This window comes from Calypte anna, chromosome 6 (assembly GCF_003957555.1).
Source record: "Calypte anna isolate BGI_N300 chromosome 6, bCalAnn1_v1.p, whole genome shotgun sequence".
NCBI classification, from domain to species: domain Eukaryota; kingdom Metazoa; phylum Chordata; class Aves; order Apodiformes; family Trochilidae; genus Calypte; species Calypte anna.
The window spans coordinates 26,983,708-26,997,666 of NC_044252.1; the positions used below are offsets into that span (position 1 = coordinate 26,983,708).

Genomic DNA, 13,959 nt, shown 5'->3' on the forward strand with positions numbered 1-13,959 from the left:
TCTGATATTTCTTAACTATATCTCACTGTTTTTTCAGGTGCAAGTTAAGTCTAATTAATTTTTTTTCAATTGACAATAATAGTGAAAACATAATATAATACATGGAAAATATTTTGTTTCTTAGTCTATTTATACTATTCCCATCTTTGATTTGAAACACCAGCGGTCAATGCAGTGATTATCTGGACAGGATGCCCTTATTTGATCAGGGTAATCTGTTGAACATTAAACAATCTTTGAAGCACAGTTAATTATTTGCACTGAATTCGCTCACCCTTGATTGTGGCTTGTCTGAAAAAAAGCATAGGCAAGACGATAAAGTTACTCTCAAGAAAAAAACAAGTGTGAGGATGGTTAATAGTATTTTGACCCTTCGGGTTCTTCCACTGGTTATCCTCCTAGGGAACACACGTGTGTGCGTGAGTATGGTTTTTATGTTCCTTTTCTTGCCAGCTCTGTTTTTTTGGAGCAGGCGTCTGCAGAGAGAAGTCTGTGTGTGCTCAGTGGCCACCCTGTTGCCACAACCAGCCACCTTTGGGATGCTCAGCTCATGCTGATGGGATTAGGTATCAGATTAAACAGGTCAGGGGGTTGCACTGGTTTGGCAGGTCTGAAAGCTCTTCTGTCAAAGGGAAAATTTACCCAAGTTTTGGATGGCTGAATTATCATCACTGCTGCTAATGTGGAAGCAAAGGTAGCTGCAAAATATTCAGCAAAGCTAGAGATGGCCAGAGCCCTGGTCTGGCAAAGCTTGAGGTACTACCCCAGATTTATTAATCTCCTTCTTGCAGACAGAAAGAGAGATTTGTAACCAAAGCAAAAAGCCAATTTTAAGAACATCTATTTTGTTTCTCCAAGTAATGTGATTGAGTAGATTTTCTTATTGAGGAATCTGAGGTTCCGTGCTCACAGGTTCCTATTTACTGAAGTGCATTAAAATTTCAGGTGCTGACAAATTTAAATGGAGTCCTTTGAGAAAAATGTGTAGCAAGGAGGTGTATTGGGTTATAGATCTTTTTGAAAAGCTTGGTGAATTTGTGATCAGTGTTTTTCACAACACCATTAGGTATTTATTAATTGCAGTATCATCAGGGCTATCTATCCATTGACACCAGTGGATGTGACTTGATCCACCAGTACATTTGGCAGCTTACAGAGGGGTCAGTTCTAGGGTAGTTCAATATCAGTTTTACAGACCTTGTGAGATCCCAGTCTGATAAAAATAAACTCATACTTAATCAGTTGTGTTAATGAACACTCAGTGAGGAAGAAGTAGTTGCAGTCTGAAACAACACAAAGTCTTGCACAGATTATTTTCCTAGCTATTCCTAAATCTTAGATTGACTCATTAGCTCTGACAATCCTAATCTGATTTTGCTCTAAATATTGTTGTGGAAAATATAGTGTATACCTCTCTCCTCCCCTGAAAATTCATTAACATTGCTAAAATGCAAAAGCAATTCTGCTGTCACTGAAAAGCAGCACGACAGAATATTCAGCAGTCTAGTTTTTAATAAAACATGGGTTTTTTTCTTCATAATTAATATAACAAGGTTTTCTGGCTTAGAACTTGGCATGGATCCCAGAAAAAAAAAAAAAAAAAAAAAAAAAAAGAGAGAAAAGGGGGAATGAGTCGCCATGATGTGACCATTGCATAACAAACATGTTATGAGAGGACATTTTTGCCATAATGATTTGCTACAAAGAAAAAGTTACATTGAAATAGTTTTGCACCTTGCTGAAACCTTGGAAAACAGCTTTAAATACCAATTTCTAGCCCTTCCCAAAACTCTCTCTCTTCTTTGTTCCAATTTTTATTTGAATCTGTTTCTAGGAGTTTTTATAAGTGACACTGATTTACAAATGTTATTGGTGGAATATAGCAGAAGTCAAAAGTAGATTTAGGCAGTAGCCCATATCAAGTAATTCAAAACAGAACAGGAAAGCACTTGGATATTAATGGATCTGATGGGTTTGGAGAAGGAACCTGAGGCTAAAATTTTCATTCGGTTCTTTCACATTCTCTGAAGAGAAACTGATTTCACCTGCATGAATCTAAACTCTTTCTGAAAGAGGCAGGAATCTGCATGATGGGTGCAAGGCAGAACAAAATTTGGTCCTCTATTTTTGCTATATATGATGTTACTGCACCAAAGATTGTCTTCAGCAATGAGAGGTCTTCTCAGGTTTTAGTTTTGTTTTGTTTATTTGTAATTTCAGTAAGTCTCACTGATACACATATCAGCTTTGTATGAGCAGGAACTTTTAGAGAAATCAGTATACTTTTCGTAAGCAAGATGCAGTTGTAGAAATGGGCTTGCTACAAAGTGTTTTTAGGTATTGCTTACTTTGCCAAAAATTCCAAAGAGCTCTGCTCTTGGGCTTGTACTGAAACAACTTTTTTAATATAAATATAGATTTAAATGGTATGCTTAAATATTGGGCTGAATTGGGCTAGAAACCAGTTTGGATCCCACAACAACACACAGGTGCTGGAGCTTCTCATACACCAGGCTGCACCTTCCATTTCGTAATGCTCTGAAGTGTTTCAGCACATGCTTGGGGGAAAAAAAAAAAAAAATGTTTAAATTAACAGCTATTCAGACCAGGCTTTTTTCCCTTGTATCAGTATATCCCCCCCAACTCAACACCCCTGGCAGCAGAGAGGAAGAGATGCAGGAGTCAGAGAAGCAGAGCTGGCTTCACTGAATATTTTGGAACTTCAGAAAACATATATGTACTTAGTTGTGATGGGAAGTGTTTTGAAGTCACTGGCCATGCCCAGTCCAATAAGCAAGTGCACTTAGCAGCAGAAAAGGAAGGATTAAAGTATAATTTTAAGATCAAACAATTGCAAAGGAAATTTATCATCAGCGCCTGTCTCCTATCTGGCCCACAGTGGATAGGAAACTGTTACCAGCACTACAGGTATTTCTTTGCTTTGGGTGCTTGGAGATCAACATTTTAGGGTGTCCCAGACCGCACTCTGCCTGACATCTTCTTCCCACCCACCAGCGGACCAATTCCTGTTCCCCTCTCCCTCCTTCCAGCGCTGCACCGCTCGCCCGGGGGCTTTCTGCTGCCTCGCATAGCGATCCCAGCCCGGCATAGGGGAGCGGGTGCTGTCAAACTCCCCTCCGTTTGGTGGCCCTCAGGTGTGCTGCCCTTCTGCAGCGCTCGCCTGAATTTTCCTGATGCAGCAGGAAAGCGGCAAAGCCCTGGGAGTGCCCCTAGCTAATTGTGCGCGGCTCTCAGAGAGAGGGAAATCTTCTTCGCTGACCCCCCAAGGCAATCAGCTTATGCCCTGCAGCGTGCAGGTTGATATCCCGTATAACGAAAGGGACTTAATGACTTTGCACAAGCTTTAAGTCTAGCAGCATATCCAGCATCCCCGGCGCCGGCTGCCACAGCGTTTGATGGCGCGGCTCTGGCGCGTGTCAGGGTGACAAGGCTGACTCCTGCCACCCCCCCTTGAAAACCATTTCGTAGCTTCTCCTTTCCCTGGCACCCAAAGCTGACCCAGTTTTCCAGCCGGGAGCACAAGCACACTTCATCCACCAGTGAACAACTTTAAAAGCAGCCGGCTGGCACATCTCTCTCACAGCGCAAAGATTTAATTTGGGAACTTTGATGGCTTGGAAAACAGAAGCAGATAACTCCTGTGCAGAGAACCGAGATGGTTTCAGCAGCACCTCCAAGGGCTGTTGTTTTTTTTCCCTGGATCCCCGTCGATTTTGTATCAGGTGCTACCATGGGAAAGGTTCAGAACTGACTAAAATGTAAACACCTCTAGATAAGCTGGGACCAGTTGGTCAACAGCACATCATTTGCTCTGAGGCTCATGTTGCTGTTCAGTGTGGAGGCAGGAGATGTCTTGCTAGCAGAGAGGTGAAGAACTCGGAGGTTTTGGTGGAATCCTTTCAAGGAATGGTTTCCCAGGCTAAAAATACAACATGTGTTGCATGTGTGCTCCAGATGATAACATGCCCTGCTTTCATTATACTACAACCGTGGCCTTGGCTGAGAAATACAATGTCATTGCTGGAAAAGCCACTTTCCCTTGAAGTTCAAAGACTGTCACTACCCAAGATGGTTGCAGGCAAAAATCTGGCTGATTGTAAGAGCATCAGAACCGTCGATTCCCTCCTCCTTTGGCGAGGAGCCCAGACAAAGGTTCCCACTGAGAGCTGTCAGCGGGATCAAGGGGTTCAGGCAGTAGCTGTGTCTGCCCTCATGGCTCCTTCGTGCCTTATGTCAGCCGTGGATGGAAGTTGATCAAATATCCATCCTTGTTCTCCAGTTCATCCCCATCCCACCTCCTTCTCAGCTGCAAAGCTGTGACTGCAGACAGGAGTAAATGAAAGGGGCAATATTTGTTTTGCTGCCACAGAGGCCACTTCGTGGCAAGTTGCAGGAGGATTTGCACAGCTTAGTGCAATTAAGTGAATAGGGCAATTTCTATCAATGCAGTTTAATTTTTGAACTCCTGTAGTGCTTTCTTACAAGGTGTGTGTATGTGTAGAGGTAGTTTTCATCCCTCTGCTCATCTGCCAAGCCAGCTTGAGCAGCTACACTGTTTTCTCTGAAATTACTTCTGGTTTGCACACTGGTAAATTCATAGCCTGACCATGGGCTGTCACTTTTCTGCTGCCGGTTTCTCCACTGATTTTGGGGATTTAATTATTAATTTTGCTTGTAATAAGGGGCAGTAAATATGCCCAAGACACAAGCAACAGTCCAACTGCAGAATGTCCATAGCAGCTGTATATAATTTCCTTTTTTGGGATCAAATCTTCTTGATTTTATTAAAAATAAAATTGTCAGAGATTAACAGGACACTTGTCTGAGAAAAAGCCATAGGATTTGGTCCCAAGACCAAGAAATCTCATGGTTTTGGCATGACTGTTTGAATCTATGACATTTCATTAGTATCTTTCTTGAGGAGTTGAGATGGAAAAATTGAGTATATTGTCTATCTGCAGTGTTTAACCTTCTGACAAAGCTTAATTAGCAAAGTTTTGATGGTTCTTTGGAGGAAGAGCTTTGGTGAAGTGCTAATAATTATGAGGATGATGAAAACAAAAGTCAGGTGAAATTAGGATATTTCGAATTTCAGCCATTTTTCCACTATTTTTTCTAGGAGCCCTATAAATGTATTTGACTCCACACTCAGCAATGCACCGATACCCATATAAAATGTGTTTTTCTTTTCTTCTTTTCTTTTCCTTTTTTTTTTTTTTCCAGTTTTTGGTGTTTTTTTTTTAATGAGCCTAAAGTAATAAAATTTAAAATTGCTTTCTGCAAATTCTTCCAGCTTCCTCCTCTGTCTCTGCGGACCTGCTACAAACAGGATCCAGCAGTTTTATTCCCTCATGCGAGGGAGCACACGAAGTATCTGTGTCGAGCCGCAGCAAGGAGATTGTCTGGTGAACCCAGCCTCACAGCCTTAATTTCTTCTCCCCCCCCGCTCCCGCCTCGTCCTCCTTTTGTTTGAGCCCGTCTCCTGCTTGGGCTCCGTATTGAACCTCGTCGGAAGGACAAGATCGTCCTCTGCTGGCCATGAGCAATACGGCACTGCAGGCAGGGAGCCCTCCCTTCCCTGCCCCTGCTTCAGCCCCCTCCTCCAGCCCCCGATCCCGCAGAACACCCTGAATCCTCCTCCTGGATCCACCCCCCCTGCAGACCCCTCCTGCATCTTCCATCCTTCATCCCGCAGCCCTCATCCTGCAGCCCCTGGGGACACCAAGGAAACAACAAGCTCAGGTGGGCAGGAGGGAAGGAGATGAGCACTTCTGCCTCCTCTGCTGCCCAAAGGTATGGAAAGCATCATGAAGGGAGCCAAAAGGCTAAAAAAACTTGGTCTTGTGCTGGCTAGCAGAAGTGAAAGTGCTTCAAAATCAGCATGGTTTTGAAGTAATGGTCTGTGGTGAACCTCAGGAGGGAGGAGAAAAAACTCCAGACTGTGAGACCGGCTCTGCCTTGGGATTGTCCCCTGTGGCTCTGCTACTGCAGCTTGTGACAGGTTTAGGAGGGGAAAAAACCGAGGACAAAGTGGGACACAATAAAGATTGGGTTTAACTCGTGGGCTTTCCATGTCAGGTTCTCAAGGGTCTTTTGTCCCCAGTAACAATTGTGCTGTGGCAGCAGGTGGAGGCTTGCATCATCCAAAAGCACGAAGCAAAGTTTGGGGCTTGGCCACTCTACAGTACAGGCTGGAAGGATATTACTGGAAACATTCACATTTTGTAGTGCACCAGTTTATTGCAAAAGGTGTTTTAGAGTATCTGCCTCTGTGCAGTCAGCTTTGCCTATGGAGGAGTGCTTGGATGGGAGGAGTACATGGGTAACCTGGAAAACAGTCTAGCAAAGTGCTTGTTTTTTCTTGGTGTGTGTCATCCCCTTGTGTATTGTGAGACTATGTCTGCTCTACAGCTGGGGGAAACTGAGGCAGAGAAGAGCATGATGCAGTCACATCCTGCATCTCACTCTTCCTGGACCAAAACCACTCCTGTAATGTGTCAAGTTCTGCCCCAGGGGAGGTTCAGCTGCTGAACCCCTTCCCCTCCAACCCTCTCCAGCCCCACCAGACAAACAGCACAAGGGGCACAGAGGAGAGCTGGGGAGGGAGATGAAATATTTCTTGATTCATCGTGCTTCCATTGATGCTTCCTTGTTCTTTCTTTCATCTGCTCCTCCAAAAGAAAGGAGCACACTTGCAGGGTTTGTTTTGGTCTGTGTTTATGGATGAACACCACCACTAATTGTAAATAGAGCAATTAGACCATTTCTTTATGCACACTCCCTTGTGGTCTGGCAAAGGATCTGACAAACCCTGTACCTGCACACCAGAAACACAGACACCAAGGGCAGAACTTTTACAGCCTTCTCAGTTACCATCAGCTCTGCACTCATCCAGGAAGAGCAACTATGGGAGTCTGTGTGTCCTTCCAGCTGCAAAGGGGTTGGTTATGTTTATGTGGCTCATTGATGTGCACCTGGAAAGGGGTGAGGGGTTCTGGGGAGGCCACTTTTGTCAAAGCCAGTGGGAAGGGGAGAGCTGGAGTGTCTGTTCTCCCTGCCTCAAACACAAGAGGGATGCAAGCCTGCCTGCAGCAAAAACTCTTTTATATATTCCAGGTAACATTTGCAAATGTGAATTCTGAGACTTTTTTTGGTCCCGTTTCTTATTCATTGCTTGAATTCATTTTCTTAGTCACAACCAGTGTCATCTGAGAGCGTCTGTCTTCTATGTACCATTTCTATATATAATGCACAACTAAACAGGGTGTGTATTTACAGTTAATTGTATCTGCAACAGTATGCAGGTGCACATAAGAATTTTGTGTGAGTGTGTGTCTATGTATGCTGTCTTTACTGAGTGTGTTAAATTGTTTGAAAATGCATTTTCTTCTGATGAATCATGTGAAGGATGAAAAATAGCATCTCTAGATCTCCTTTTTTACACCTGCTGTTAGCACATGTGTCCAATCACAGGCAGGTAATCCTGTCCGCAGCTGGGATTTAGAGCAAGAGGCTCTGAATTGTCACTCAAAGAATGTGTCTTGGTGTGGAGTCACTGCATCTCCTTTCAGACAAGCCTCACTCAGACTCTTCAAAGGCCCAGAGCTGTTTTCCTTCTTCTGTTCCCTTTTGTCACTTGCCCTTGATCAGGAGCCAAACAGGAAAGGCTGGAGCCCCACAGCGGGGGTCAGATGTGTGACATTTCCTCACAGGAAGTGCCAGAAATGTTCTCTTCCATCCAAAGGTTGTTGATAGTGTTCCAGCTCAGAGGTTTGGATCCCACCATCTGTACCAGGCACAGGCTCCAGGGCCATACTGCATGACCTCCCTCTGCCCTGTCCAAGCACATCCCAGCACCTGGACCATGACCCTTGTCCATGTCTCAGACTAATAAGCAAAGATGCAATGTAATTCCCTTAGGACAGGTACCTCCCAAAGCACTCCAGCCCTGGGGCTTCAGCTGGATGCTCAAAAAAGCCAGAACTGCCCTGCAGGTTTTGGGGAACAAAGTGCTTTCTAAGATATTTTGATAATCTTTAAAAAGGGTTCTTAAAATCCAGCCCAGTCATCTCCAAAGTGGGTACTGAGTTTAGCCAGATGTTCAGCACTGGGGCAAATAGTAAATTTGAGCCTTAAACCAAGCTCCTTGCTGGCTTCTTTTTTTTCCCAGAAACTGACTCTCTGCCCTTTTGTGTCTCATGTAGGCTTCCTACTTCTTCCTGGGTGACCTGCTGAAAGGTAAGTGGTTTCCATTTCTTCATTTTAACTTCTGCATACAAAACTGAGAGGCTGGTGACCTGGTCCATCAAGAGCCTTTGCTCATGCCCAGTGCTCAGTTTTAGTAACTTCATGCACAGCTTTCCTGAGCTTAAAATCAGGCCTATGATCAAGTAGAAAGACTGACTTTGGACTAGTAATACAGTGAGTGCTTTCAGACCTTCACATGTTCTTCATGTTGATGCAGGAGACAACCCTGCATCGGGTCCCAACCAAGACCAGTCTGGCACATTGGAGCCCAAAACAGAGGGCTAGCACTGAGACCAGTTTGCAGCTCATCGCAGGGTACTCCCTGAGTGCACTTGCAACTTATAGCTCAGTTCCAAGCCAGGACTTTTCTACATTCTGTGTTGAGCTTCTTGTGCTCAACACATCTTTAGGTGACACATGGGTGGCACAGGGAGTCATGGGCTGGAGGAGAAGTCATGGTGCTGAGCTTCAAACCTGACAGGAGAAGGAGTAAAGAGTCTGCATGAAGACTGAAGGGCAAAAAAATGCAGGTTAACTTGCCCTTGCAACACACAACTAAGTGTGGAACTTATTTCCACAAGGTTTCCTCTGAAGCGCAAGAAAGTTCAGAAAGTGTTGACAGGCTCATGCAAGTAAAAATCATTGAAGGATGTGTAGTATTAAGATGTTGATTAGAAAAAAGCTGTGATGAATGTTGTGTGAAGCTCTGTAGATACTGTGTGGGGATTTGTACATCTTTTCACAGCCCACTTGGACTATGTAGAAGATTTTGATTTTATTGCTAAGTTTAGTATTTTTAAAGATAAACCCTGAGCCTTCCTTTCTTGATTTCAGTGCCTTTTAGATCTGAGTTTATGATTTATAGAAAGGTCATAATGTAGTTATTACATTATTTTTTCAAATTTTGCTGCAAAAAGACTGTAGCTTTTACTAGGCATTCGTTATTCAGCCACATTGCTGTTCATTCCAGTGGCATTTAGGCTTTCAGGTCAAACCTGTAAGTCCAGCAGCCTTGTAGCTCATACAGCACTCTTCTTGCTCAAGTCAATGTTGCTCTTCTAGCAAGATGTGTGGGGGGAACAAACAACCAAATTGTGTGTCCATCTGAGCTCAGTATTCAGCTTCTGCACGGTCACAGAGCTGTGTGGCTGGCTCCAGACTTCAGACACAAACCTTCTGCAAACTGATTTGCTTTTTGAGGATGGAGCTTTCACAAGTTCTTTATTCATTCCCTCATTTATGCTTTTATGGTCCTTACCTCTCTCCCTCCACTGTCCCTGCAGTCTCCCCATCCTTCTGCGAGTCCCCACTCCTTCTGCCGTCATCCTCTGCCTTCCCCCCATGCTCATCCCTCCGAGGAACAGGCACTGTGAAACTGCTTTTAAGTAACAGCCACAAAACTGTTTGAAAGGCTTGCTGGCTTTGTTGTTAGCTGCTCTCACTTCTTTCACAATTTCTTTCTGAAGCTGCAGCTACTCCCAGTCTCAGCCCGTGTGGAAGGGAGGGGACACTGTGAGGTCTCGTCTCTGCAGAATTAAATCGGGGACATCTCGTTATTTAAAATGCAGCCAGGATTTTGGCCTCATAAAAACAATATTACATTATTCTCGGCGCTGGAGAGTAAAAAGTATTTAGGAAGATGGCAGGAAAACTCATCCTGCTTGAATTAGGCCAGATCTCAGTCAATCCCCAGAGGTTCAGTGAGATTGAATAAACGCTGGGTACTTTCTGGCCCTCTTGATGTGTGTTGGCAATGGGCTTTAACTTTGCACATCACTCATCTTGACAACTGCAGGCCAACAAAGTTACCTCGCAATTCAGGTCACTCGATGGCATCCTAATGCATCACTTTCCCACTCAGAACATTAGTCATGACTTGATCCAGAGAAGGTTTTGAAAACAGTGTGACTGCCAGCATTGGGATATCTGTTCTCTCCCTAGCAGAGAGCCCGTGTAAGCTCATGAACAAGGGGATATTGATCAGAAATCCATCACTTGATTGACAGCTCTTGGCAATGTGAAAAACTGCAGATGAAAGCTTGAGCAGTTTAAAAGATCACCCAGACCTCAAAGCTGATTTGAAGCTTTAAAAGTCAATCTCTGCCTATCAATTATGGGAGGACTTTTTTGTACTACACAGAGGAAAGTTATTCTTTGAAAATTTGCATGCAGGATGTCTAATTTAATGTCATGTAATAGTCACATTTCAGTGACAAATGTCAGATCACTGCTTTTTTTAAAGCATGTTAAGGCTTTCCAGCATTTACAAAGAATGAGCACTCTGATTTAGTAGTATGTTTAAATCAACCAGTATATCAGACCTTGTGAGTTAATTACGTGCTCAGATAAAAAAAAGTGTTGTTTTTGCTTTACTAAACCTATGGCTTGTTATGAATAATTAAAAAAATGGAATGGGAGCATTTCTTGAATCAGACATATGGAAGCCAAATAGTTTTTTTAGTGTTGAAGTAATGATAAATAAGAAGACATCTATGAGTTTGATTGTCATATACCCAAGTCAGGGTTTTCTGGTCTGTGTTTTTCACTGCTTCATAGCTCAGGGGAGGACATGTGTCACCAGGAGATGGGGAGCACCACTCATGTGACCCATAGAAGCTATTTCTATTTCACAGTTTCATAAAGAGGGATGGTGATGGAGCAAGCAGGGACACTGGTGATTTCTCAGATCAGCTGCAATCTCACATCACTTTGTCTGGTCTCCTCAGCAGGCATCTCAGTTTACTGACATCCACTTTTCTCACTGGGGGGTAAGGTAGCCAAAATGATCTGCTGATGTTTCCTGAGCTCTTTTCTCATGCACCTTTAACTCCATGAGTTGATTGTGAAGTTTCACTTACTGATAATTATCAGCCTTCAGTGCTGCTTCTCAGCCTCAGCTCTGGTTACCCAGACATGCTGTCAGGTGCAAACCTGGACTCAGGTGTGCATCAGCCTGTCCCAAAAACTTTCTGGGGGTCACCTGCCCTGTCAGTGCAAATGGGGTGTTTGGTCTTCTCCACCTTGCAGATCCACCAGGAGATGTCCAGTAGAACAGGAATTGCATTTTGCCCAACTGGGTTTTGCCATAGAGGTGTTTTTGTTTTTTTTTAAATTGTTCACAATGGGCCAGCAAGTAATTTCAGAAGTGTTGTTAATAAAGAATTAATCCTCTGCTAGGAAATAATGCCATTGCAACAAAACAAAGTCACAGTCCCATCATTTCTTAGCACTGAACAGTTGGCCTAAAGATCGTGGTAGATGCTTCCACAGCCATTTAGCTATTTGTACTCTTTTGGAGCCCTTTTTTGCCCCTCTCTCTACTTGAAAAAGCCCTCACCAGCCTCAGGAAAGCACTCTGGGTATGTTTGTGGGCTGCTTTTGGCAGCCATAAGTCCCCTGTTCATCCTTCATAACTTCTAACAGATATGTTTCTCCATAAAAAGGACTAACCCATCCCTCAGAATACTCTTTAAAGCATCTGTGGAATAAAAGCCAACATTCCCCACTAAGATTTTGAAAATAAATAGGGGGGAAAAAATCAGACTGCTTCAGACAATTCCCTCAAACTCAAGTCCGCTTGCAAAATCTCCCCTCCAACAAAGTGAGCTTGCAGGCTGCATTTCAGGCAAAATCCTCTTTTTGTTTTCCTTTCTTAACTACATCACATTAAATTTAATTTTGTTCACTGTAGACAATGTCCTTATCTTCCAGTGAGATTCTTCTGTTCCTCAGCAAGGCACACACTTCTGCAACACTTGCACACTGTCGAGACTCAGTTCCTGTGGAAATAATGAGCTGAGGAAAAGAAGTCTTGACTTGACATAGCAATAAATGAGGTGAAACTTTCCTTTTTTTTTTTTTTTTTTTTTGGTGAGAAATGAGAGTTGGCATGTAGGAAAGAAGAAAAAAAAAAAAAGAGGAAAAAAGATGGTTCTATTTTAATATAAAACACCCATCATACAAAAGTGGATTTTTTTTTTCCAGAAGCAAAGAAAGAATAAAGATAAAGGCTGCAAGAGAATGAATGAGGAGAGAAAACTAAGATAATGCAGCTGATAATCAGTTCAAGGCAGAGCATTATCCATGGGGCCATCGGTCCAGCCCTAGGGGAGAGCTTTTTAAAATGTCTCTGTACGCATCTCATCTTTGCTCATTACCATAGCTTGTCTTTGAAACATTGGAGTGCCTTCCACCAGCAGCAGCCATACCTGTGTGAGGAGCTGCCAGCCCAATTTAATCAGCCTGTCCAAAAGAGGGGCTGCCCAAGCCACAGGTCCCACCAGGCTCCCAGGAGGACCCAGGCTGCTGGGAGGCTGCAGGTTCTGCTGGGTCAAGGATGGGCTTTCCAGCACACATCTGCTGTGCTGGCCCTTGGTCCTCCACAGGGGTTTTGTAGATGGGGATCTGACTAAGGGTGCAGGTGCCTTGGGCTCTTGCTCCCCTATGGTTTCAATTAAAATGGAAATCTGCATCCTCACAGAGTGCAGGGCCCTGCACACCAGTGACAGTTCTGCCTGGTGCTGCAGCAGAGTGATGCTGGCAACCAAAGCATCTGGACTAAGAAATCCCCTTCTTGAAATCCTCTTCTTATAGGAATCCTCATCCCCTCTTCTCACCATGCTGGCAACAGCCATCAGCATCTCCCCCAGCTGAGGTGCCCATGCCTGCAGAGCTCCCCTCATCTCCCCGCCAGCATTTCCCAGCTGCCACCCAGGAGCCAGCAGAGCAGCTGGGCTACCAGCCCCTTTTGGGACTGGCCGCAGTCCTCAGGGTGGCCTTGATGGGTCCAGGGTCAGCTCTGCTCACACCAAGGATGAGCCAAATGGCATCTTTGGTCCTCAAGATGGTACCATCTCATCACTGACATCCCAAATAAGCTGGAGGAGAAGAGGACTTTCCATCCCAGGGAATAAGTTCTTTCATCTCCACCCTTCTCTCCTTCTAACAGCATTAATCCCTCTGTTCTTCCACTCTCCTCTCAGCACTGCCTGCAGACGAGACTGATGACTACGAGTATTATGATGACTACGAGTACACACAGATGGAGCAGGACCCCATACTCCAGCAGGAGGCCTCAGAGGACCCCGACTGGTTTGAGACATATTTTGGCTACAGTGATACAGAAAAAGGTACCTCCAAGGGGTGGGCAGGGAGGTGAGGAAGGCATGAAATCCCAACCCTGAGCTGGCAGCATGAGCACGGCAGGCCTGGGCTGCCAGCCTGCTCTTGAAACTCCTGCATCAAAGGGATGAGTTAGGAGGATTGTTTGCAGTGTTCTCCTTTGTATTTCTCTTGTAAGGAGTCCGTGTTTTATCTCCAGGTTTCACAAGATGGATTCTGATCATGCAGAACATTTCTGATTGCTACTACAAAAAAGCACAGGCTTATTTGTCTATAGACACTGTAAGATGTAATTGCTGTTTTCACAGGATATATGTTCTGTGTTTATGCTGGAATCCAAATGTAGAGCAGGTTTTCTTTTTTTTTTTTCTCAGTTGCAGAGTTTTTTTCTTTTTTTTTTTTTCTTTTTTTTTTTTTTTGTCAAACTTCTAAAAACTTCAAGAATGGATTTCTCAAGGGACACAAAAGGAAAGACAGAGCAGTTGCCTGTAATGTCTCCTGGGTGATCCACTGGTACAAAGAAAGCAGAGCTGACGTGTGGCAGTCCCCAACACCAGCTGCTCCCAGCAG

At 44.1% G+C, this 13,959-nt stretch overlaps 1 protein-coding gene across 4 annotated transcripts in view; it reads left to right on the forward strand.

Annotated features, from left to right (window-relative positions):
* Nucleotides 1-274: 274 nt before the first annotated feature.
* Nucleotides 275-13,959, forward strand: part of HABP2 (hyaluronan binding protein 2) — a 31,605-nt gene continuing 17,920 nt past the window's right edge. For all 4 annotated transcript variants that reach the window (XM_030453722.1, XM_030453721.1, XM_030453720.1 and 1 more), the window contains exons 1-3: nucleotides 275-419; nucleotides 8,226-8,259; nucleotides 13,251-13,397. In XM_030453722.1, coding sequence (XP_030309582.1) covers nucleotides 351-419; nucleotides 8,226-8,259; nucleotides 13,251-13,397 — 250 coding nt within the window. In that variant the 5' untranslated portion in view covers nucleotides 275-350. The remainder of the gene's footprint in view (nucleotides 420-8,225; nucleotides 8,260-13,250; nucleotides 13,398-13,959) is intronic.